This window comes from Filicampus tigris, chromosome 5, assembly GCF_054856515.1.
Source record: "Filicampus tigris isolate MCC_2025a chromosome 5, RoL_Ftig_1.0, whole genome shotgun sequence".
Lineage (NCBI taxonomy): Eukaryota > Metazoa > Chordata > Actinopteri > Syngnathiformes > Syngnathidae > Filicampus > Filicampus tigris.
Window position 1 is genome coordinate 3,895,844 of NC_141221.1, and position 25,572 is coordinate 3,921,415.

General features: G+C 43.1%; 2 protein-coding genes across 6 annotated transcripts; both read right to left on the reverse strand.

The window, feature by feature from the left end:
* Nucleotides 1–138: 138 nt before the first annotated feature.
* On the reverse strand, nucleotides 139–10,158 carry akr1a1a (aldo-keto reductase family 1, member A1a (aldehyde reductase)). Of its 2 annotated transcripts, none has more exons than XM_086030599.1 (9): nucleotides 10,070–10,158; nucleotides 8,848–8,937; nucleotides 8,603–8,722; nucleotides 1,848–1,999; nucleotides 1,584–1,779; nucleotides 1,077–1,126; nucleotides 851–1,000; nucleotides 502–661; nucleotides 139–432 (listed from the first exon to the last, which is right to left on the reverse strand). In XM_086030599.1, the coding sequence occupies exons 2-9, from the start codon at nucleotides 8,926–8,928 to the stop codon at nucleotides 367–369; spliced, it is 975 nt and encodes a 324-aa protein (XP_085886725.1). In that variant the 5' UTR covers nucleotides 8,929–8,937; nucleotides 10,070–10,158; the 3' UTR covers nucleotides 139–366. The 2 variants fall into 2 exon arrangements, with proteins under 2 accessions (XP_085886725.1, XP_085886726.1); XM_086030600.1 differs by having other exon boundaries at nucleotides 8,848–9,016; nucleotides 10,070–10,135.
* A 908-nt stretch (nucleotides 10,159–11,066) lies between these two features.
* Nucleotides 11,067–25,557, reverse strand: dnajb5 (DnaJ heat shock protein family (Hsp40) member B5). Of its 4 annotated transcripts, none has more exons than XM_086031770.1 (5): nucleotides 25,348–25,557; nucleotides 22,771–22,867; nucleotides 21,202–21,454; nucleotides 18,724–19,385; nucleotides 11,067–13,835 (listed from the first exon to the last, which is right to left on the reverse strand). In XM_086031770.1, exons 3-5 carry the CDS (start codon nucleotides 21,410–21,412, stop codon nucleotides 13,602–13,604), a joined length of 1,107 nt encoding a protein of 368 aa, XP_085887896.1. In that variant the 5' UTR covers nucleotides 21,413–21,454; nucleotides 22,771–22,867; nucleotides 25,348–25,557; the 3' UTR covers nucleotides 11,067–13,601. The 4 variants fall into 4 exon arrangements, with proteins under 4 accessions (XP_085887896.1, XP_085887895.1, XP_085887893.1 ...); XM_086031769.1 differs by having other exon boundaries at nucleotides 22,771–22,894; XM_086031767.1 differs by lacking the exon at nucleotides 25,348–25,557 and adding an exon at nucleotides 23,127–23,238 and having other exon boundaries at nucleotides 22,771–22,894.
* Nucleotides 25,558–25,572: the final 15 nt, after the last annotated feature.

Genomic DNA, 25,572 nt, shown 5'->3' on the forward strand with positions numbered 1-25,572 from the left:
TGGCTAAAAACAAGTGCATTTTGCTCCTTAACTCATATTCCACAAACGCAATATTAATCACAATGCCGTGTTTCAACTAGTGGGCCTACATAGAACATATTCTTGAAAAAAAATCCACTTGAAACACTTCACCATTCATTCCTTGGTGAAATATGAAAAATATTTTTATTGCTCTGCTCTGTGCACACACTGGATCAAATGAGATATCGCCATATAAACATTTAGGAAAGGTATTTGCGCATATTACACCAGCAATTTACACTACAGTATTTGAGTGAAAGCATTTCAGCGATAATAAATCTTACATAAATGCTCTTAAAATGAATATGTAAATTAAGGGGAGGGAAAAGATGGTTTTCTTTTGACTCAGTAAGCGTCATTGAACGGGAAATGAGGGTGTTCAGCATCTCGCCAAAGTCTCTTGCCGTCCCTCTGCGGAAAAGCAAATTGGTCACGTTTGCAATTGCGGTATTGAGAACATGAGTGCATGCACGCAGTCACCTCGACTGTGGGAGCGATGAAGCGTTGTCTGCGATTAAAGGCGTCCATCAGCTTCATGTCCTCCTCTAACAGGGCAAAGTCAAAAAGCTGCAGGTTCTGCTGGATCCTGGAAGGGGTCACACTTTTGGGGATGCACACGACGCCCCTCTGAATGTGCCACCTGCAGATAGTAATTGATGACATTTTGACACGTGTACCTGGCCAATACATTGGGGTAAACCTGTTTGATCAGAGCTATATAAATATGGATTGTAAAAGAACATAGTATGTATGTTAATATATGTTGGCACAGCTCTAGTATTGGATCTCATAAGATTTTACAAACGCTTTGAAATTGAAACCCTCGAACCTGAGTATGATCTGGGCAGGTGTCTTGTGGTATCGCTGAGATATTTCTCCCACTCGGGGATCCTGCAGCAGACAAGGTTCCTCGGCGGAGGCCCAGGGTCGATCCCCGCTGCCCAGAGGACTGTAAGCTGTCAGGCAAACTGCCACGGACCTGAGGGCGGGCACACGTATGAGCACAGCCTCTGCTTTCAGGAGAGAAAAAGGAGCGCTCCAATGTTGATACTCACCGACAGTGAGCCAGGAGATCTGCTTGGGACAAATATGGATGACATTCCACCTGCAGCAACAAAAGGGACAATAAACTTAATGTGCCTGCTCACAACGTCTTGAGCATCTGACAGTTTAGAATATGTTCCCAGCAGGCCCACTAGTTGAAAGCAGCAAAATGCGCTCGTTTTTAGCCATCTCCGGGGGCGGCCATTTTGTCTTCTGTCGACTGAAAATGACATCACAACTGCTCACAGCGACCAATCACGACTCCGATTCAGAAAGCAGGTCAGCTGTGATCGGTCACTGTGAGCAGTTGTGATGTCATTTTCAGTCGACAGAAGACAAAATGGCCTCCCCCGGAGATGGCTAAAAACGAGTGCATTTTGCTGCTTAACTTATATTCCACAAACGCAGAATTAATGCCGCGTTTCAACTAGTGGGCCTGCTGGGAATATATTCTTGAAAAAAAAATATGTTAGGGTTGACTTCCGCTATAAGAGTGTATGGCGGTAGTTGCGGTTTACCTGGTTTACCACAGGCTTGTGTCTGGCCATTCTGATGATGTCATCCATCTGCCTTGCATTGAAGTTGGACAGCCCAATGGCCTTGACCAGACCTCGGTCCACAAGGTCCTCCATGGCGGCCCAAGTGTCCGTGTAGTGTGTGTCAGAGTAACACACACTCCCATCTTTACGCCGAGGAATCAGCTCCTTTCCCGGTCTGAACATATGAAGAAGACGCAACATGACTCACACATACAGTACAACGCACTGCCAAGAATCACTCACTGAAAGGCCATGGGCCAGTGCATCAAATAGAGGTCCACGTAGGAGAGACCCAGGTGGGCCAGGGTGATCCTGCATGCTTCCTCTACCTCCGAGGGCTCATGTTTGGTGTTCCACAGTTTCGACGTCACAAACACTTGGTCACGACGTAAAGCCTGCAGGGAAGAGATTACGCTTGGGTTCCATTTCCTGTTGAGTCAGTAAAACTCCCAATTGGTTTACCTCTCACGCATTACCTACTCACCAACAACCCTTATGAGAATAAGCAGCAATTGAAAACGGACAAATGGATGGATTGTTTTTTTTTTAGTGGTGGAGAAGTGTACCGCATCAAATGGAAAACTGTTTCTGACATTTTTGGGTAGTTGATAAAGTGTTTGAATGAGCTTTTCTCGGGAACAGCAATAGGCTTGTTTGATCGGTATCAAAACTATTGCATTCATTGCCTTTTCAATATAGTGTAATGGCATTCTTTACAGAGCAAAGTGGCGCAGCGGAAGCGTGCCGGGCCCACAACCCAGAGGTAGATGGATCAAAACCATCCTCTGCTACCTGTTTATTATTACTGATGAAACTTTACCTGCGAGGGAATATTCTGTTTGACAAGGTTCACTCTGCAGGACTTCATGATCATTTTGTTTTTTTTGGGGGGGAATGAAATCCTATTTTTTATTTTTATTTTTTGGAGTGCGTTTGTCAGCGTTCGGTGCACATTACATATTGAATGCTACCTTCTGTCTGGTGTGTATGGATATGTATGGAATCGGATTTGTGCCAATTGAGAAAACCTTTTTCTGATTCTACACATATGCATCTCCGGTGACCTGCATGCGCAGAGGAAGAGACGACATTACTCACAAACGCAGTGTAGTCCAGCGTGTAGAGGCCACGGATGTCATAGTGGCTCACATTTTTATCATCTCATATCTACAGAGGAGCGATGCAAGAGATGCTATAAATATTCTGCGAAAATGAGGCGAGGCTTAATTTCGATCTCATTTCATTGCGGCGTCACTAAAAATGACGCGTCACGTCATTTGAACATATACACTGCACTGAACTTAGATATATTTATTGATCGCTACTTTGAAACACTAACCCTAATTGGAAACCCTAACCCTAGTGTGAAACTCTAGTTGGAAACCCTAACCCTCATTTGAAACCCTACTTGAAACACTAGATCCTACTTTGAAACCCTAACCCTAGTTTGAAACCCTACTTTGAAAAACTAGATCCTACTTTGAAACCCTAGTTTGAAACCCTAACCCTAGTTTGAGACCCTAACCCTAGTTTGAAACCCTAGTTGGAAACCCTAACCCTAATTTGAAACCCTAGTTGGAAACCCTAACCCTAGTTTGAAACCCTAACCCTCCTTTGAAACCTTAACCCAAGTTTGAAACCCTACTTTGAAACCCTAACCCTAGTTTGAAACCCTACTTTGAAACACTAGATCCTACTTTGAAACCCTAGTTTGAAACCCTAACCCTAGTTTGAAACCCTAACCCTCCTTTGAAACCCTAACCTTAGTTTGAAACCCTAGAATGAAACCCTAACCCTAATTTGAAATCCTAGTTGGAAACCCTAAACCTAATTTGAAACCCTAGTTGGAAAAGCTAACCCTAGTTTGAAACCCTAACCCTCCTTTGAAACCTTAACCCAAGTTTGAAACCCTACTTTGAAACCCTAACCCTAGTTTGAAACCCTACTTTGAAACACTAGATCCTACTTTGAAACCCTAGTTTGAAACCCTAACCCTAGTTTGAAACCCTAACCCTCCTTTGAAACCCTAACCTTAGTTTGAAATCCTAGAATGAAACCCTAACCCTAATTTGAAATCCTAGTTGGAAACCCTAAACCAAATTTGAAACCCTAGTTGGAAACGCTAACCCTAGTTTGAAACCCTAACCCTCCTTTGAAACCCTAACCTTAGTTTGAAACCCTAGAATGAAACCCTAACCCTCCTTTGAAACCCTAACCCTAGTTTGAAACCCTAACCCCAGTTTGAAACCCTAACCCTCCTTTGAAACCCTAACCCTAGTTTGAAACCCTAACCCTAGTTTGAAACCCTAGTTGCAAACCCTAACCCTAATTTGAAACCCTAGTTGGAAACCCTAACCCTAATTTGAAACCCTAGTTGGAAACCCTAACCCTAGTTTGAAACCCTAGTTGGAAACCCTAACCCTAGTTTGAAACCCTAGAATGAAACCCTAACCCTAGTTTGAAACCCTAGTTGCAAACCCTAACCCTAGTTTGAAACCCTAACCCTAATTTGAAACCCTAGTTGGAAACCCTAACCCTAATTTGAAACCCTAGTTGGAAAACCCTAACTCTAGTTTGAAACCCTAGTTGGAAACCCTAACCCTAGTTTGAAACGCTAACCCTAGTTTGAAACCCTAGCTTGAAACCATAACCCTAGTTTGAAACCCTAACCCTAGTTGGAAACCCTAACCCTAGTTTGAAACCCTAGTTGCAAACCCTAACCCTAATTTGAAACCCTAGTTGGAAACCCTAACCCTAGTTTGAAACCCTAGTTGGAAACCCTAACCCTAGTTTGAAACCCTAGAATGAAACCCTAACCCTAATTTGAAACCCTAGTTGGAAACCCTAACCCTAGTTTGAAACCCTAGTTGGAAACCCTAACCCTAGTTTGAAACCCTAGAATGAAACCCTAACCCTAGTTTGAAACCCTAGTTGCAAACCCTAACCCTAGTTTGAAACCCTAGAATGAAACCCTAACCCTAGTTTGAAACCCTAGTTGAAAACCCTAACCCTAGTTTGAAACCCTAACCCTCCTTTGAAACCCTAACCCTAGTTTGAAACCCTAGAATGAAACCCTAACCCTAGTTTGAAACCCTAGAATGAAACCCTAACCCTAGTTTGAAACCCTAGAATGAAACCCTAACCCTAGTTTGAAACCCTAGTTGCAAACCCTAACCCTAGTTTGAAACCCTAGAATGAAACCCTAACCCTAGTTTGAAACCCTAGTTGAAAACCCTAACCCTAGTTTGAAACCCTAACTCTCCTTTGAAACCCTAACCCTAGTTTGAAACCCTAACCCTAGTTTGAAACCCTAGTTGCAAACCCTAACCCTAGTTTGAAACCCTAACCCTAGTTTGAAACCCTAGTTGGAAACCCTAACCCTAATTTGAAACCCTAGTTGGAAACCCTAACCCTAGTTTGAAACACTAGTTGGAAACCCTAACCCTAGTTTGAGACCCTAACCCTCCTTTGAAACCCTAACCCTAGTTTGAAACCCTAGAATGAAACCCTAACCCTAGTTTGAAACCCCAACCCTTGTTTGAAACCCTAGTTGGAAACCCTAACCCTAGTTTGAAACCCGAGCTTGAAACCATAACCCTAGTTTGAAACCCTAACTCTAGTTTGAAACCCTAACCCTAGTTTGAAACCCTAACCCTAGTTTGAAACCCTAGCTGGAAACCCTAACCCTAGTTTAAAACCCTAACCCTAGTTTGAAACCCTAGTTTCAAACCCTAACCCTAGTTTGAAACCCTAACCCTAGTTTCAAACCCTAGCTGGAAACCCTAACCCTAGTTTGAAACCCTAACCCTAGTTTGAAACCCTAACCCTAGTTTGAAACCCTAGTTGCAAACCCTAACCCTAGTTTGAAACCCTGGTTTGAAACCCTAACCCTAGTTTGAAACCCTACTTTGAAACCCTAACCCTAGTTTGGAAACCTAGAATGAAACCCTAACCCTAGTTTGAAACTCTAGCTGGAAACCCTAACCCTAGTTTGAAACCCTAACCCTAGATTGAAACCCTAGCTGGGAACCCTAACCCTAGTTTGAAACCCTAGTTGCAAACCCTAACCCTAGTTTGAAACCCTAACCCTAGTTTGAAACCCTAACCCTAGTTTGAAACCCTAGCTGGTAACCCTAAACTTAGTTACAAACCCTAACCCTAGTTTGAAACCCTAACCCTCGTTTGAAACCCTAGTTTGAAACCCTAACCCTAATTTGAAACCCTAGTTTGAAACCTTAACCCTAGATTGAAACCCTAGTTGCAAACCCTAACCCTAGTTTGAAACCCTAGTTTGAAACCCTAACCCTAGTTTGAAACCCTAACCCTAGCTGGAAACCCTAACCCTAGTTTGTAACCCCACTTTGAAACCCTAACCCTAATTTGAAACCCTAGTTGGAAACCCTAACCCTAGTTTGAAACCCTAGTTGGAAACCCTAACCCTAGTTTGAAACCCTAGAATGAAACCCTAACCCTAGTTTGAAACCCTAGTTGCAAACCCTAACCCTAGTTTGAAACCCTAGAATGAAACCCTAACCCTAGTTTGAAACCCTAGTTGAAAACCCTAACCCTAGTTTGAAACCCTAACCCTCCTTTGAAACCCTAACCCTAGTTTGAAACCCTAGAATGAAACCCTAACCCTAGTTTGAAACCCTAGAATGAAACCCTAACCCTAGTTTGAAATCCTAGAATGAAACCCTAACCCTTGTTTGAAACCCTAGTTGGAAACCCTAACCCTAGTTTGAAAACCTAGAATGAAACCCTAACCCTTGTTTGAAACCCTAGTTGGAAACCCTAACCCTAGTTTGAAACCCTAACCCTAGTTTGAAACCCTAACCCTAGTTTGAAACCCTAGCTTGAAACCATAACCCTAGTTTGAAACCCTAACCCTAGTTGGAAACCCTAACCCTAGTTTGAAACCCTAGTTGCAAACCCTAACCCTAATTTGAAACCCTAGTTGGAAACCCTAACCCTAGTTTGCAACCCTAACCATCCTTTGAAACCCTAACACTAGTTTGAAACCCTAACTCTCCTTTGAAACCCTAACCCTAGTTTGAAACCCTAACCCTAGTTTGAAACCCTAGTTGCAAACCCTAACACTAGTTTGAAACCCTAACTCTCCTTTGAAACCCTAACCCTAGTTTGAAACCCTAACCCTAGTTTGAAACCCTAGTTGCAAACCCTAACCCTAGTTTGAAACCCTAACCCTAGTTTGAAACCCTAGTTGGAAACCCTAACCCTAATTTGAAACCCTAGTTGGAAACCCTAACCCTAGTTTGAAACCCTAGTTGGAAACCCTAACCCTAGTTTGAGACCCTAACCCTCCTTTGAAACCCTAACCCTAGTTTGAAACCCTAGAATGAAACCCTAACCCTAGTTTGAAACCCCAACCCTTGTTTGAAACCCTAGTTGGAAACCCTAACCCTAGTTTGAAACCCGAGCTTGAAACCATAACCCTAGTTTGAAACCCTAACTCTAGTTTGAAACCCTAACCCTAGTTTGAAACCCTAACCCTAGTTTGAAACCCTAGCTGGAAACCCTAACCCTAGTTTAAAACCCTAACCCTAGTTTGAAACCCTAGTTTCAAACCCTAACCCTAGTTTGAAACCCTAACCCTAGTTTCAAACCCTAGCTGGAAACCCTAACCCTAGTTTGAAACCCTAACCCTAGTTTGAAACCCTAACCCTAGTTTGAAACCCTAGTTGCAAACCCTAACCCTAGTTTGAAACCCTGGTTTGAAACCCTAACCCTAGTTTGAAACCCTACTTTGAAACCCTAACCCTAGTTTGGAAACCTAGAATGAAACCCTAACCCTAGTTTGAAACTCTAGCTGGAAACCCTAACCCTAGTTTGAAACCCTAACCCTAGATTGAAACCCTAGCTGGGAACCCTAACCCTAGTTTGAAACCCTAGTTGCAAACCCTAACCCTAGTTTGAAACCCTAACCCTAGTTTGAAACCCTAACCCTAGTTTGAAACCCTAGCTGGTAACCCTAAACTTAGTTACAAACCCTAACCCTAGTTTGAAACCCTAACCCTCGTTTGAAACCCTAGTTTGAAACCCTAACCCTAATTTGAAACCCTAGTTTGAAACCTTAACCCTAGATTGAAACCCTAGTTGCAAACCCTAACCCTAGTTTGAAACCCTAGTTTGAAACCCTAACCCTAGTTTGAAACCCTAACCCTAGTTTGAAACCCTTAGCTGGAAACCCTAACCCTAGTTTGTAACCCCACTTTGAAACCCTAACCCTAGTTTGAAACCCTAGCTGGAAACCCTAACCCTAGTTTGAAACCCCACTTTGAAACCCTAACCCTAGTTTGAAACCCTAGCTGGAAACCCTAACCCTAGTTTGAAACCCTAACCCTAGTTTGGAGCCCTAGTTGGAAACCCTAACCCTAGTTTGAGACCCTAGTTTGAAACCCTAACCCTAGTTTGAAACCCTAGCTGGAAAACCTAACCCTAGTTTGAAACCCTAACCTTAGTTTGAAACCCTAGTTGCAAACCCTAGCCCTGGTTTGAAACCCAAGTTCGAAACCCTAACTCTATTTTGAAACCCTAGTTTGAAATACTTAAAGAGGTGGCTCATTAATTGATCTCTGGAAGAAATTTGTCATATTTTCAACGTCCCCTCAAAAATACAAGAACAGCTTGTTGGTGATGGACAGTTTAGCAGAATTGAAACCTTGACTTTTTAAAACCACGGCAAACTGTCAAACCGGTTGTCGCCTAGTAACAAACTCTGCATACAGATGATTCAACCAAAAAGACCGACATATGTTTTTTTCATTTTTTGCTCATTTAACATTCTAAAATGTATTTATATTCAAGGTGAAATTGACCTGCTAATTTCAAATCATGAGAATTTGTGTGAACAATGTGTGAACAAACAAACAAACAAACAAACAAACAAACAAACATCAGAGCTATGCAATACGTGTGACAGTGTGTCTACAAATTTAGATTCAAAAAGGTGACTTTTATTAAATACTTGGCAATGTCACCTTGCCTGGACCAACTCTGAGAGCCAGAGCCTCTCCCACCTCCTGTTCATTGCCATACGCTGCTGCACAGTCTATGTGTCGATAGCCACCATCCAAAGCTGTCAGCACAGCCGCTTTCACCTGAAATAAATCGGGTCGGCATGAACCTTCAGTACACTACGTCAAGTACGTTTGTGTCTGTAAAGGTAGAAAGTGTGATCCAGCGCCAGTATTATAGTGTCCATTGAGTACATGATTGCCTCTACCTGTCCCGGCGCACTTTTCCATGTTCCAAGGCCAACCATGGGCATCTTCTGGCCGGTCGTGAGAGTCATGAAGGCGCTCATGTTCTACCTCTGTATAGTTGACACATAAAGTGAGAGTCTGTGCAGTCGCCTCAGCTGGCCAGTCCCCATGGCTGAGTGCTGATAGTTACTGATTAGCATCAAAGGTGACAAAAGCACTCAAACTGTACTTGAAGCGGAAATCAACCCAAACACATTTTTTCAAGAATATGTTCCCAGCAGGCCCACTAGTTGAACACGGCATTCTGATTAATATTCCGTTTTTGGAATATGAGTTAAACGGCAAAATCCACCCCTTTTTAGCTATCTCAGGGGGCGGCCATTTTGTCACTTCTGTCGACTAAAAATGACATCACAACTGCTCAGGGCTCAGCTTCAGAAAACAGGTCAGCTGTGATTGGTCATTAGCTGAGCCCTGAGCAGTTGTGATGTCATTTTCAGTCGACAGAAGACAAAATGGCCGCCACCAGAGATGGCTAAAAACGGATGGATTAACTCATATTACATTTATCAGGATGCTTTGTTTCAGTGGGGTTACATAGAACATATTCTTGAAAAAATATGTTTGGGTTGACTTCCCCTGTAAGTCAAAGCACAGTTACAGTACAGAAAAAAGGACTAAGGTAAAAGTATTAATACGGATATGACACCCTCTACTTAGATGAAAGTGAGAAAAAAAAAAGTACAGACACAAAATTAAAAGTGATTTTTACTCTCAGTTATTCAGTGTAAATATTCAAGTAGACGGCTGAAAAATCGACAGCAACAATGTATTTGTACTCGGTTACTTCCCACTACTGAGTGGTATCCACTCGTACACTACTGAGTGGTATCCACTATCCACTGAACCCGTTAATCCCTGGACAACGCGTAGACTGTTGAACTCCATTCGATCTGGCAAGAGCACAAAGTAATTCATTCCAATTCGCTTGGCTATGTTTTGGAGATATAAATGGACATAATTGCACCCTCAGTGAACTGTGTCTGCTTGCCAGAAATAGCTGATGCAGCGATACAGCATTAGTCACAGCAAGTTGTTAGTGCAGCTCATCTCAGCAGCCCTCCCGCGCTTCGGTTATCATCTGCACTCGGATGCACATGATTCGAATTGGCCTTAACGCAAGTCACCTGTTCTGTCTGACTCCATCGGATTGTAAAAAGTGTGAAAAAGGCATGGTCCTACCTGGATCTCTTTTTTTTTTTCTTCTTTTCGGTACACCAGTCATCCGCTACAGAGGAGAAACGATCTGTATGGTTTTTAACAGACCAAGGTCAAAGTCTTCTAACTTGTTTATCTGTAACCAATGATGTCTGATGTCCAAACTCCACAGGACTCAGTACATCCGCGCACATGCTGTGAAAATGCTTTTCGCATCATGTGTGTTTCTTATGGCGAAAACACACATTTCATTCAAGTTGGTAATAAAGTCCGGAATGGATGCAATTCTATTTCTTGCAGTTCTCCGTCAATCACTTTGGTAGATTTCTCAGATGTGAATTGACATTCTCAAAATGACTTTTTCAATCGCCGCATTATCGTAAGTCATTGGACAAGGTCAACAGCCAGAAAGTGTGTGAGGCGAGGGAGTTGGGAGTCAAAATGGACGAAGAAACAGAAGAGGACAAGGATGACTGCACATTCCTGAAATGAAATGAGAGCCACGTTTATAAACCAAATTCTCAGTCATGGGTTTAGGCGGAGGAAGTCTCCACTGTAGTTCCTAAAGCTCTAAAGGTCCAGTTTTCCAACCATCCACGGCTCGGCGTGCGAAAGTGGCAAGTGGCAAAATGGCCGCCCTCTGAAATGGATAAAAACAGGTAGACTTTGCTCCTTAATTCATACTCCACGAATGCAATGTTTCTCAGAGTACCACGTTTAGACTATTGGGGCGGCATACAACATACTATTGTAAAGTTTGATTTCCCCTTTAAATAAACATCTGTTTTAGTGTGTGTTTGTCAAAGTACTGAACAAAACTTTAAACAGACATATTCATGTAAGTACAACCTGTCCTCGCATGCCCACCGTTACCATACACCAGCAAAGTAGGCGATCATTGCAATGATAATGATGCTATTCTCTTTATTACAATGCAGTGTGCCAGTGGAATGATTTTGAATCTGTTATTTCAGGCAATCATTTTTACGCATTTCTATAATAACACACACATGCCAGCGAGTTCAAACATTTGGTTTATTTGTTGCCATATTAAAACAATAAATAGTGGCAAATACACAGACGCGGCGAGTTTTCCCGCAGCAGCAGCATTCTGGCTGGAGCCAACTTCACATTAGGACACGCTTATTGTCATTTTTATGTCAAGTGCATTTATTTACTTTTACACTGATCAACAATTACTTTTTTTTTTTTTTTAAATCAGAGATGCAAACTAGTAAACTTTTATAGATTATTATTTTTTTGCTCTAATTCCTAATCTGATCACTTTTTTCTCCATATCAGGTTTTTATAATAATAATAATAATAATAATAATGATAATAATAATAATAAAGACTATTTTTTGGTAATATTTATGAATTCAGGGTTACGTTCTGCAACAGGGGCATTTTTTTTCTGAAACGTTATAGCTATAAATTACAACACATGGTAAAATCCTTATTGTGCGAGCTTTATTGGTCAAACTTAAACATTTTATATGAAAATATCTCAAAAACCTGATGTGCGCGAAAAAAAAGGAAAGACATTTTTAAATCAACATTCCAAATATTTTTAGTGACGCATAATGCCATCTCTGATTGAAATTTGTCGACCAGTGTTATTGATCGGGGCGTTTCCCCTTAAACAACACAGTACACAATCACTGGCCACTTCATTAAGTACACTTGCATGAATATAAATGCGAACCGATACAGGAGATTGGATCTCGTTAGATTGTGCAAGTGTACCTAATGTTATGGCCAACACTCATTTGAAAATGGCTGCCCGTTAAATAGTGTAGAAATAGCCTAAGGGGGTTAACAGAGCCCCCTACAGGTGAAACATGGCACAGCTGAAGCACTATTATAATGTTGTATCTACTGTACAAGGGCTTCTACTTTAAAAAAGTGCAAATATCAATGTACAAATGATACGCATGGCACAAGCAAATTGTAAATACTAATGAATAAATAGTCCATGAAACAAAAAAGAAGTAGACACCAAGTTGTTATGTTGTTGGCACTGTTCACAGTAGCACCAAGACATGGCCATCAAATGACAAGTGAAAGCAAAACAAAACAAGCATCAAGATGGCATCCCCAGAGGCATCACTACTACAGTATTTATTATCCGTCTCTATTCCGTTGTACTTGAACTTCCTCTGGGAAGTCCAACCTGTGCGGAATTGCACTTGACAGCAAGATCAATGATTCCTCATGAGGATTTCTATAATACAGTACAATATGTTGACTGCTTTTAAGGTTGTTTGCTTACAGTTGCTCATCTGCTGAGCATTTCACATGGCTGGTTTTGTGTTACATTGTTATCTGTGTTTGCGTGTGAGCGCGCGCGATACACCTGGCGAAGGCACATAAATCGCGAGCCTGGCTTTGTGGTTCCAACGGAAAGCACCGATGTTCTGTGCGGGTTCTGAGCTTATACTGCTGTTTCAGTATATGATTGTCACTCCCCATTCGTATTCCAATTCCAGTCGTGGTGATAGATGACAGATAATAGTGACGGGGGGCAATACAAAGCGTTGAGACGACTGATAGTGAGGGAGACAGATCACGTGGCGACGTCATGAAGACGCAACGCTTCAGTAGGTTGAAAGAAACGCCGGTATGGTCAAAGAAGAAGTAAACGGCGCTGTTGTAAACGTCTTAGTAGAAATAGAAGAAGATCACACAAATGGCGCATTAAAAAAAAAAAACAAAACACTGATAGATACCACTGATTGTTTTGAAAATAGTTTGAAAGATACTGTGGTAAAAGAAAACAAAACAAATAAATCAAATTGACGCGTCACCTGTTGGATACTTGAATACACTGTTCTGTATTTCCTCAAATAGTGGCCAGGGATATGTGATCGACTGCAGAGTAGTCCTTTATTCGTCCAGGTACATTTTCAAAATAAAATACTATTGTTTTATTTGGTGAAAATGTTTAAAATATACCCTACACTGCAACAATTAAACCAGTCTCATGTTGGATCGGAATGAATGAATCAAGATTTACGAACAACGCTTAACACTATTCTTCTTTTTATGTTGTGTATTTGGAGGTTCTTATTGCTTTGAGTTGCATTTCCATGTATGAAAAGCGCTATATAAATAAAACGCGATTAGATTTGATACTAATTTGGCACGGATGTCAGTGACGTGACATAGCCACCAATTATTTGAGGCACGACGTTCATATTGACTATTTGAGGAAGTACGGCAGAGCCATATTCTACTTCGGCTGTTGCTCAACCAAGGAGGCAAACTGTCGGAAATACGGCTTGGTGTAATCCCCAACCCACTGTAAGCCACAACAACGACAAAACATAAACATTGCCTTTCTGACGGCGTCAATGAAACCTTTGTCAAGGCAGAATGTTTGTTTACAGCTCCCTTGTACTGGATCTCATTCGATTGTGCAAGCGTACCTAATAAAGTGTCAGGCGAGTGTGTAATTCCATCCAGAGAGTAGCTGTCAAAATGCTGCGTGGACTAACATGGATCACGGGAAGGGTTCATAACGCCGACACTCCAGATCCACCTTTGTGTGTGATTCTTACGACGGAGGGAGGTGTAGTCTGATGATCTCTTTGGACTGTGGCGGGATCCTATCGGGAAAGCGCACCGAGAACTCCACGATGAGGTCGCCGCGTTGTGAGGGGCTCTTGGGGAAAGGCAGGCCCTCCCCCCGGAGTCGTTTCACCGTCCCGGGTTTGATGATGTCTTGGCAGGGCAGGGAGATGAGCCGCTTTTCCAGCGTGGGGATGCTGACGGTGCAGCCGCACAACGCCTGCAGGGCGGAGAAATAGATGGCCGCTGAATACTCTTGCGAGGAATGAAAGTCCGAAGCCACGAGTACCGATATAGTCATGACTTCATGCTTCCGAGAACTACGAAGAAATAAAGTTTATCTTCCATCGGTGCCCGATACTAATGAGCAAATACCAAGATTAAGTGTGTGAAAGAGGCCTCGAATCTTTTTAGGAGAAAGAATGCGGGGCTTCGTCCAGAGCAAGAAAATCACAAAATGTAGTGGAAAATCTTTTGTGCTTTTGTGTGTGTGCGTGCGTGTGTGGAGGAGCTACACATTGCAGCGAGACTAATTTTAGCAACCTTCTCATGGCCAGCGCTAATGAAGAGAGGCAGGAATCGGCTGAGCGCGTAAATAGTTGGAGGGCTTGTCACACCGTCTGGCACGCGCACACACATGCACACACACACACACATGCAAAGCTTCATTACCTTCACAATGCCTGATAAATTTAAAGAGGAAGTCAAGCCAAACATATTTTTTTCAAGAATATGTTCCATGCAAGCCCACTAGTCGAAACAAGGCATTCGGATAAATATTGCGTTTGTGGAATAAGAGTTAATCCACTCGTTTTTAGCCATCTCTAGGGGCGGCCATTTTGTCACTTGCTGTCGACTGAAAATGACATCACAGTTGCTCAGGGCTCAGGTAACGACCAATCACAGCCCACCTGTTTTCTGAAGCTGAGCCGTGATTAATACTGTGTTTGTAGAATATGATTTAAACAGTAACATCCACCTGTCTTTGTCCATCTCAGGGGGCGGCCATTTTGCCACTTGCTGTCGACTGAAAATGACATCACAGTTGCTCAGGGCTCGGATAACAACCAATCATTGGTCAGCTTCAGAAAACAGGTGAGCTGTGATTGGTTGTTACTTGAGCCCCGTGCAGCTGTGATGTCATTTTCATTCGCCAGAAGTGACAAAATGGCTGCCCGCTCAGACGGCTTAAAAAGGGGTGGATTTTGCTGCTTCACTCATACTCCACAAGCGCAATATTAATCAGAATATGCCGGGTTTCAACTAGCGGGCCTGCATAGAACATATTCTTGAAAAAAAAAAAATGTTTGGGTTGACTTCCTCTTTCAGCATCCATTTAAACAGAATTTGTTGCTTATCAGGACTTCATGTTTCTTGGTGAGCATCCCTCATCATGTTACTGAAGTAACAAAAATTTAATTCACTGAAAATCCAGGGACTACATTTCTTCTATAGGCAGACTTGTTATGTAACTCACCAGTGCCATGATGTAAATCAATGGTGCTAATCCATTTTAGAAATGGATAATAACGCGATTAAGGATTCATTAAACATTTCAATGACCCACAAAAAAAACCACCAACATACAAACGGGAGTATTCCAGGCTGTTGGCTCACTCTAGGAAAACAAATAATTCACATTATACAGTAATAGTTCTACTAATTACATTAGGGGGTGAATGAGTCAAGATTTTTTTGGGAGATGACGCCATTGTGAAAGTCGAGTCTAACTCGATTAGTTAAGGGCCGCTGTAAAAAAAAATATCCATCGAGGATAAGGATATTTTTTTTACAAGCGGCCCTTAACTCTCTAACCTTCTTTGTACCACGGACCAGTTTCAGGGAAGGGCACATTTCGACAGACCGGCATAGAAAGAACAATAAATGATGAAAATACAACTCACCAGCATAATAGTGCCTTGTAAGATGTGAAACTGTAGGAATGCAGGCTCCCCAAAAACGTTATTTCCCCGTTTCTCACTTGTACTTTTATTGTATTTGAGGATAGATTGTATTTTGCGAATGGCCCTGCTACCGGTCTCACTTTTGGTCAAATATTTCCACACACTTGTGTCTTAAAAGCGACAGCAATGTCGTGATGTTGGTGAGCCCAAATTCGAACCCATAACTTTTCAAATGAAATTCAATTGGGAAAAAAAAACATGTATATCAGCTTTCTTTACCTGCTCCTATACATTCTGTCACAGATATTTTAAAATGGGCAGTTTAAAATGCAGACATGTTAAATCTCTAAGCCGTAAACTTCAACCAACCATGCTACAAAAAAAAGTTTTATATTAGTTCAGGTTTACATCTAAAGGGTGTTTCCATCCAAGGCCACCAGACATTGATGTAATGTCATGATGTAATCGTGAGTTGGTCTATACGGACACTTGCTTAAGCTCTAAATGAAACCAGTCGCTGTCATTACACTCACCCAATATGGTGCTACGTTCAGGGGATTTTGCTGTCTCGTCTGGTGGGAAATTAAACCACCAGGTTCAGACTTGTGAACTTGTGGGGAGGTTCAGGTCAGCAGAGCAGCCGCTTGCCCAACAGAGGACATGCTTGACTTTTCCAAACATGACATCAGATGCTTTTTATCTACAATGCTGCTGTACAATGTGTCTGTGATTGTGATGGGCAGTACTGGCTCATCCTCTTGCAATGTATAGACTGGTTACCATGACACATCAGACGTCCAGTGTAAAAGTCAAGCCAGTGTACATAATATGGACAAAATTACGGATACACAACTCTTGCTGTACTTTGACGTTACGTAGCTTACAAAAAACCCCCAAAAAACAACAACATTAGAAACCCCTCTGGCTTGCGCAGGTGTACCTATTGAAGTGTCCAGTAGTGCCAACGCTGATTTTCATTGCTCGAAACACGTATTTGCCAAACAGTAAAATGCGCTGTGGGCAATTATCCAGTATCATTTAACTGGTCCGAAAACTATTTACTTACTACAAATAATGTAACTTTACTTCACTATCTACGTTTGACAAACTTTACAAACTATTTGCAGGCTATTTAGTCGTAGTAGTATTTAGTAGTGTGTGCGTGTACGTGCATCGTGCCATGCACTTGTGCATGTGTTTGCGTGTATGTACACACACGTCATTGCTTCTACTTCTGAATTAAAAAAATCCCAGTCAACTTTTCTCTCTTTTGTGACACTCTTTGTCGATTTAGCGTGACAATGGCTTTGATCAATCCCAATCTGCTTGCAGCGTAGTTGACGGCAAACGACGTCGACGGCACTCCTCGTTAGGATTCCCGTTAATGGCAATTGCCGTCGACAGCGTTCAAAGCGTTAATACAACACTTGTGTTGTACAAGACAGCATTCAGCATCACATTTTCAGGGAAGGAATAAGAGCTTCTCCTTGCTTTGGATACTGAATCATTCGACCCATTTGCCTAATACCCCCCAGTTACAGCTGCCCTACCCCCATCCCACATCCCCCAAATCCCTTCACGAGCTGCCTATGTGGCTGCTGTAGGAGCTGAACACTTTGGCTGTGGATATGTGCAGTCTAATCACCATCGAAGGACACTGGCGCACGTCTTCCCATTGTTTCCCAGTGCATGAAGTGAGTGAGAGTGAACTTTTTGCAAAAGGGAAACTGTTAATATTATGTTGACTTGAGTCCAAATAGCTACCCTGACATATTTGAGAACGTCTTCCATTTAGTGCCGGAAAGTGGCAGCGGCGCAGCGCTATTTGACAGACATGGCAATTTGTGTAGTTCACGCACTAAGAAGCCCGAGTCGTGCTGCACTCCGCGACCTGGTGGGCGCACTTCAATTAAAATGCCTTGCTCGTCGTGTCAGACAAGTGCACACCACCGTCTGTTTTTGACTATTCGATGTGTATGCGCGTAAATGTACAAGCAAGCAGAGGCTGCCTTGAATGCATGTTTACATCGGCCGCGTGCAACTTCCAACGGCGTTGACTGCTCGAGTTGCACAGCAAGGGGAGCGAGGCGGCTCGGCGCAAGTCACACGAGGACATCACATTCACGACAAAACGATGGCGGAGGATCCCCTCAAGGCTGATTCAACACACACCCACGCACACGCGCGCACACAAATGGTTTTTGATGACTAACCACTCAGTCGCACCTTTTCTGCCCAGGTTGGAACGATAAAAGGGATCTAAAAATACACTCACTGTCCACAACATTATAGGTACATAGTCTAGTAGGATGCCACACATCCATTCTACTTTTAGTGTTGATTGACAGCCTGTCATTCAACAAGACAGTGAACCCTCGCTATTGGCGGGGGTTAAGATTAAGGACCAAGTCCCGACGCGAATAGCAAAAATGTGCAAATAGTGGGTGACCCCCGTTAATATGTGAATAATTACCCATATTGTTGAGTTTCAGCCCTAAATATACCATCCGAAACACATCATGTCAAACTCAGCTTGCAACATTACCATTAAGTAATAAATGGTTTCCGGATGATTTGATTTTCGGAAAAAAAAAAAGAGACACCAGAAGTGTGAGGACCGATTCATCCTTTCCTTTTGGCCATTTTTCATGACATTTTTGACTCAGCAATACATGGCTGGTACATGGTCATTTTCTAAATACGTATCCCGCAAAGAACTCTTGGGGCTATGCATTCGTGCAACTGTGTAAGTCTAGCCCAAGTTGGTATTTTTGCAGACGCATGAAGCTGGATTTAGTTCAAAGCTGGCATTTTGCGCCATTGTGGGCGTGAAAAACCGCCGATTTGATTCGCCGCCAATCGAAGCGACTCCTCTCTTTCCCTTTAAAAAATTGAGAGGCGCAGTCCTTGATGCGGCAGAAGCAGAAAGTGATTTTAGTAGAGGTCCATGCAGGATACCGGACCTCTCCTAAAATCTTCCATCACGCTGCTGTTTGCCGTCAGCTAGTAGCCAGCGCTAGCTACTCCTCCGCTAACTGGGCACGTTGGAGCAGAATCTTGGGATTGGGTTGCGGAATCTTGGCACGTTGCAGAATGAGCGCGTACCATTTCGGCAAAAAAATAAAGAGACTTCTTCGATGTAGGATCTTGACTCAGATTGATAAACAAATCAGAAAATGAAGAAATGAAAGTAGAGTGACTTACCTCTTTGAGGCTGATCTTGCAGTGAAAAATGATATTGGAACCGTCTCTCTTGAAGTGGGTGTGGCCCTTGTCTTTGAGCACAAAGGCAATGTCAGCAGGAATATTCTCAGGGGTCTGGTCGCCCTCTTTGGGGAAGGTGATCTTGGTGCCCTCCTTCCAGCCCTTCTTGATCACGATGTTGAGAATCTTGTCCTCGGTCCTCAAGCTCCTCCCATCCGGGTTCAGCCTGCGGCGTGTGATCTTCATGCGCTTGGTGCAGCCGTGGAAGATCTCCTCCAGCGAGACCTTCAGCTCGTGGACCACCGGCGGGTCTTGCTGCTTTCGAGCTCCCCCCAGGCACTCCGAAGGCCCGCCCCTCCTTCTCCGGCCCTCCCCCGGGAAGCCATTTTTCATCCCTCCTACAAAGCCAAACTGCCTCCCGAAGTGAGCGAAGTGCTCATCTTCCTCCGTGTCCACGTCCTGCTCGGCATCATTGCCGTGGTCGTTGTGGAAGGAGAAGCCGTTGGCGCGGCCGTGGCTGCGGTTGGCGCTGAAAAACATGTCAAAGGGATTGGAGCCACCGAAGAAGGAGGCGAAGGTGGCGTGGGGGTCTCCATGAAAGGTGTAGTGGTGCGTTGAAGTACCGGGGGCACCGGACGAGCTGCTGCCTCCCGTCTTGAAACCTGTTGCGATGTCATATAAAATACAGGTGAACTGACCGTTGGTCATTTTATTTATAAAATTCCAAAGCAATGGTTTGCTACTTTGTGTTATCAAAGCATGCAGAACAGTATTTCCTTTATTCAAGTCAAACTATTGATAGTCCAACCCGGAGCTGGGCATTTTTCCTAAAAATTCAAATTTGCGGTCCGTTTATCCCCCCCCGGACAGAAATGTGTCCAGGTCGAGGACGGAGGACAGAGGACGGACCGGCAAAAAAGGTTCACGTGCCCATCTCTGTTAATTTCCAATATTGTAATAATACTACCGATAATATAAGGTCTAGACAAGGGACATTGTACAAAATAGATGAGCGTGTTTGTTAGCTTGTATACAATACCGGGCAACTCCATCCCTAAAGGCCCTGCTACACCAAAACGACGTTCACCAACAGTGGCAACACGGCTATCGGCACGTCACGCTGGCAAAACGCTGACCATTTAAGAACCTTCTGCGCGTGCATAAGATGTAATACCCTTCCATACCATCGGCGGCGGTAGTCACCATTTCTCATGGTTAGAAAACTCCAACCGGAAAGCTGTTGGCCGGGGGCTGATTATAACAACGTAAACGATGAATTTCAGCTATATTCTTCGCTCACGATGTACTCCCGCGCGAAGTTAACCGTCACGTTCTTGGCGCGGTACTGTGAAATACTTACGTCGTCAACCCTCGCTCTTTTACTTGTAAGAGGATTGGAGGCAGTAAGGCAGTGGAGGCGTGCGCCCCAAGAAGCTTACAGACGAGTTACGACACTTCGACGGTGGCCACTACACCAATCAGACGGCGCTTAAATACGCAACGACGCTTAACGGCCTCCGACGTCGGTTTAGTGTATCAGAGCCTTCAAGACACAAGTACACACACACACACACATGCACACGCACGCACGTTCACACACACGCACTTAGCCTGACACCAAACACCCACAGATGCAAACTCCAGCAGTCACTGCTATTCATATCTCATCTATCTCAGCCATGTGTCTGTAAGCTTAGTGAGTGACACCCTCAAGCAGCACTCGTGCCTAAGATGCTAAGTTGGTTCACGAGCTATTTCAATAACTACACCCACAAGTCACAACATTAGGTACAATGTAATGAGACGCAATCATAAAACGGTATCAATTTGCTTGACCCTGTTTTAATTTAAAGCCGAAGTCAACCCCAAAACATTCTTGACAATAATATGTTCGATGCAGCCTCACTAGTCCAAACACAGAATTCTGATGAATATTGCGTTTGTGCAATATGAGTTAAGCAGCAAAATCCACCCATTTTTGCCCATCTCAGGGGCGGCCATTTTGCCACTTGCTGCCGACTGAAATGACATCACAGTTGCTCAGGTAACGACCAATCACGACTCAGCTTCAGAAAACAGGTGAGCCGTGATTGGTCGTTACCCGAGCCCTGAGCAACTGTGATGTCATTTTCAGTCAACAAAAAGTGGCAAAATGGCTGCCCCCCTGAGATGGCTAAAAACGAGTGGATTTTGCTGCTGAACTCATATTCCGCAAATGCAATATTCATGAGAACATTTTTACGTTGACTTCCCTTTAACAACGTGTGTATTATTGTGGTTGTAGTTTACAGTAGTGTAGAACTGCACTGCATCTGTTTGCTTAATTATCTTTGTCCAGGCCACATTTTTGACACAACTGTTCTATCGGATCTCATTAGATTGTGCAAGTGTGCGGTAAATCCATCATAGACTCCCCTTAACAAGGCTTCATTTGGGCAGCCTGAACGTTTTTCTGCAGGCCATAAAGCCTCCGCTTACCTTCCTCTCCTAGCTGGTCATAAACGAGCCTCTTCTTGGGGTCGCTAAGCACCTCGTAGGCCTCGGCGATCTCTTTGAACTTCTCTTCGGCATTGGCCTCTGTGTTCTTGTCAGGGTGGAAGCGCAGGGCCATGCGCCGATAGGCCTTCTTGATCTCCTCCTCGTTGGAACCTTTGGGAATGCCCAGGATCTTGTAGTAGTCTTTCCCCATGACTGCATGCACTTGCAAGCCTTTCCCCCACTCACGCTCTGGCTGTGGAGGCGCAGACACAATTGTGACGGAATGGTGGAGGGGCGTAATTGAGGCGATGCATATTTCTGACGGGGCTATGGAACCATCCCTGCTTATCTGTAACCTTACAGTATATATGAATGAACCATATAGCTAGCAGGTAGCTAACTCGGATGAGTGACTATGGCACAAGAATTAATTAATTGATTACAGGGGGAAAAAAATGAATTGATGTGTGCATTTTGATTTTTGATGAAGGATCCATTCGTCGATTTGAGTGATTTTCACTCTTTCACAAAAACACTTCATATTCACCATAACTTGTTTTGTTTCAGAGATTCTCAAAGGTCATAGCTTGAAGGTCAAGGTTCATGGCAAATGATCCAAAGCTGCCTGAAGGGACGTCAGTCAACTATTGCATGATCAGTAAACATAAATCCCCCTCAAAAATGGATTATTTCACATTTTTATTTGATTGCCTATCTTAGGTTATAGATAGTTGCTCAAATTAGTAATTGTTGATCGTGATTGACCATGTTGATCTTCACAAGGCAGCATCTATGCCAAATAGAATTAACAAGAAAGTGAAACATTAATTTGCAACACACTATGATAAAATGATGACTAAGAAATGTAATTTTTGTGTGAGGGGGGGTCTATAAAGTGTCTGTGAATCACTGCAAATGTTTACTTTGCTGCACTTTTAAACATTTTTCTTCAGACTTGGTGGTTTTCAGATATTTTAACGATCGTTTTCTTCATTTTTTCCCCCTCATGTTAATTTGCAACGTGTATGTGCGGAACTACTCGCTCATAAAATGTTCAGCCACAGAGAGTTAACTCAAGGACTCTCCTCCAAGTCAACAGAGTGGACAAAGAGGCGACCTTATAGTGTTGCCATGGTGATGCTGATTTATTGCTATTGAAGTCAGCTATAATGCATAGACTAGGAATCCCCATCAGCTGCTTGTCAAAGGGCTTCTCCCAACCTGCTCATCATCCACAGCACATCAATGATTCTTGTAAATAATTGCAAATAATACACACAGTGTGGGACTGAATAGTGAATAGCAGCTACAGTCTCAGCCTTTACTGTCCACTGCAATGGGCACAAAGAGCACAAATGCTGTGGTCAATAAATACAATAGATAGGCACAATATTATAAGGAAATGGTCGTTACAACATCACAACACTTTTTTTTTCCCCCGTGTGGAAAACCCGGTACGCCGCACTCATTATTGTAAACGAGCTATAATGGAGGATGAAACGTTCAAAACCCCACAATATGGCTATTGAATAAAAGCGAAATAAAAAGGAGGATGGATTGAAGTCTTACCGAAAAGAAAGGAGGTGGTGGGTGCTCACATCACCATGCTTCGATCGGCTTGCCCGGCTTCTCCTTGCGCTCCGCCCCGGTGCTGTGTTGCTCTTTTCTAGTGTGCGCGAACCGCCGGTTCCGTCTCCAGTGACGTCAGGAGAGAAAATAACGTGTGAGCAGAGCCGAGTGGAAGACCTCGACACACACCCACGACACCGGTGATTTGTTTCAAAATAACTCTCTCACTGTGTGATCTGGATTCAACCCCCATAGCTAGCTAACTTCCTCGAGTTCAAATGAAACATCCCCAAGTGTTGAAAAAGCTGCTTAAATAAGATTTTGTAAAAATCAATTTTACGGAGTCATCTCCTTACCTTATCAGCTGGTGAGTCCAAATCCTGCTTCTGACTTAGTGTGAAAAGCTGAAAATGTGCTATCAACTATGAGCAAGGCCATCCCTCGAACAGGTTCTGCCCACAACGCGTGTGCGTGCGTGTGCGCGTGCGTGTGTATAAAGGGACGCAAGGGGCATATTTCATCCATACTACAGATTCTTTTTTTTTTTTTTTGGCTCCCAGCCACACTACTGAAGCACTCTGACACCGCGACAAAAATCCTCTCACACATGAGACAGAACAGCTCTCATACAATAGAAATGCAACTGGCATAGAAAAAAAGAGTTCCAAAGAAATCACGCAAGTGACTTGCTGATACAATCAAATGTTCTCACATCGTGAAATGCAATCACTCATCATCACGCTAAAATGTTCTCATTTAATGTAGGTCTACCTATAGATGATGAGCATTTCAATAGCCTGAGAGTGTTTCAGTGGAAGATGTACACATGTACAGTATATGATGCGGCTCAACAAGCAGCCCACTGTTTTCTAAAAATGAACTTAGAATGGAACATAATCAGTGGAGCCCTGAGTCATTTACTGGTGACTTTTAAGTGTTAACATACACAAGAAGGCACTCTCAGCAGGGCAAAGTGTGCTGATGGGTCACTTTGAAAGAAGTGCGGGCTTGAGTCATCAGGCACCCTTCACCCGTTGGTTTGTCTGGCACACACATACACACGCACTCACCCACCAAGTGTATGCAAGAGACTATGAAGGGCATTCTTTCAAACTTCTGCCAAATAACATCTAGTGTGTAATACCAAAGCACACATTCTGTCCGAGTACAGTAACTGTCATGTTGACCCCCTGACCGCCGCATGAACCCCCTGGTATCATGCAATAGCAAAACCAAATAGCAATACCAACACCAAAACACATTCACGAAATCTTTGATGGGAGAGTCGGTATTCAAACAATGACAAACATGCAGTTACATGACAATTTTGTCATGCAGTGAGATAATGTAACAGGGGGCTGGAGTTGAGAAATAAATGCAAAAGAGTATTTTGCCCGGTTCATCCTGAGAAAACGTCTCTACTTGTCTCAGGTTCAAAGGGTGACTTCTCCAAACTGGTTGTTTCAGCCTCCCCCATAGATGTTCAATAGGGTTTCCATCAAGAAACACAGAATGCCCCCTCAGACTAGTTTGTTTTATTTTCTTGTGTGTTTTCTTAGTGCGTATCGTATTAGGTCTTAGGTCTTGCCATAACCAAACTTTCAAGCAGTGTGAAGTGTTTGCACCAGAATCTTGAGATTTCATTGTACCCTGAACAGATTCAAGAGACCTTGTGCTGGATTTAGCAAGGCAGCCCTAGAACTTAACCAAGCTTCCTCAATTTTCCCCATTGAAGTAGACTGTTATGATAAGGAATTAAACAATTTAACCTCCAAGTCCAGGTGTTGTGTTTTGTTGTTACAATGCAAAAAAAATTACCTAAGTAACCTTTTAAAATAGAATTTGCGATGGGGATTGAATCATTTTGATTGCAACTGCATACGGGTAAGGCAGTTAAAGTCAACCGAAACATATTTTTCTCAAGAATATGTTCTATGCAGGCTCACTAGTTGAAACAAGGCATTATGATTCATTTTTAGCTATCTCAGCGGGCGGCCATTTTGTCACTTCTGTCGACTGAAAATGACATTACAGACGACCAATCAGGGCTCACCTGTTTTCTGAAACTGAGCTATGATTGGTCGTTACCTGAGCCCTGAAGGTGTGTGATGTCATTTTCCGTCGACAGAACTGACAAAATGGCCGCCCCCTGAGAAGGCTAAAAACGGGTGGATTTTGTTGCTTAACTCATATTCCACAAACACAATATTAATCCCAATGCTGTGTTTCAACTAGTGGTCTTGCATAGAACATATTCTTAAAAAATATATGTTTGGGTTGACTTCCGTTTTAATAGTAATTAAAAAGATAATAGCAATGTGGTGAGGTTATTAAAAAATGACCATATTATTGAAAAAACAAAATTATTTCTTGAGGTCTTGTAGTGTACTACAGTAGTTTTTGGGCTCAACATTTTCAATTTCTAAGTATTCTAATGTCCTTCAAAGGGTTAAATACATGTGTTGGATAACGGCCAAGACAAAGGCTGTATAATACACAAAGTAAAGCAGCGTCTCTCTGAAAGTGCACATTTGTTTGTTTGAGCGCTACAAGAGTCTAGGAGCAACAATTCCTGACCTGATGCTGGGTTTCCATGGTGACACAGGGACGTGCCAGACAGCGACGTGTCTGCCAGGAGTGCTTGTCTCATTTTTAAGGATGCGTGAGGATGACAACATGGTATGTGCTTCCCAGCATGCCCGAGTTACATAAACTGGGCACGCTTCTTGGTATCCTCTGCCACAAGAGCCGAAAGACAAGTGAACAGAAGGTCAATCAGAGCGCCAGACAGGCGCTTTTACA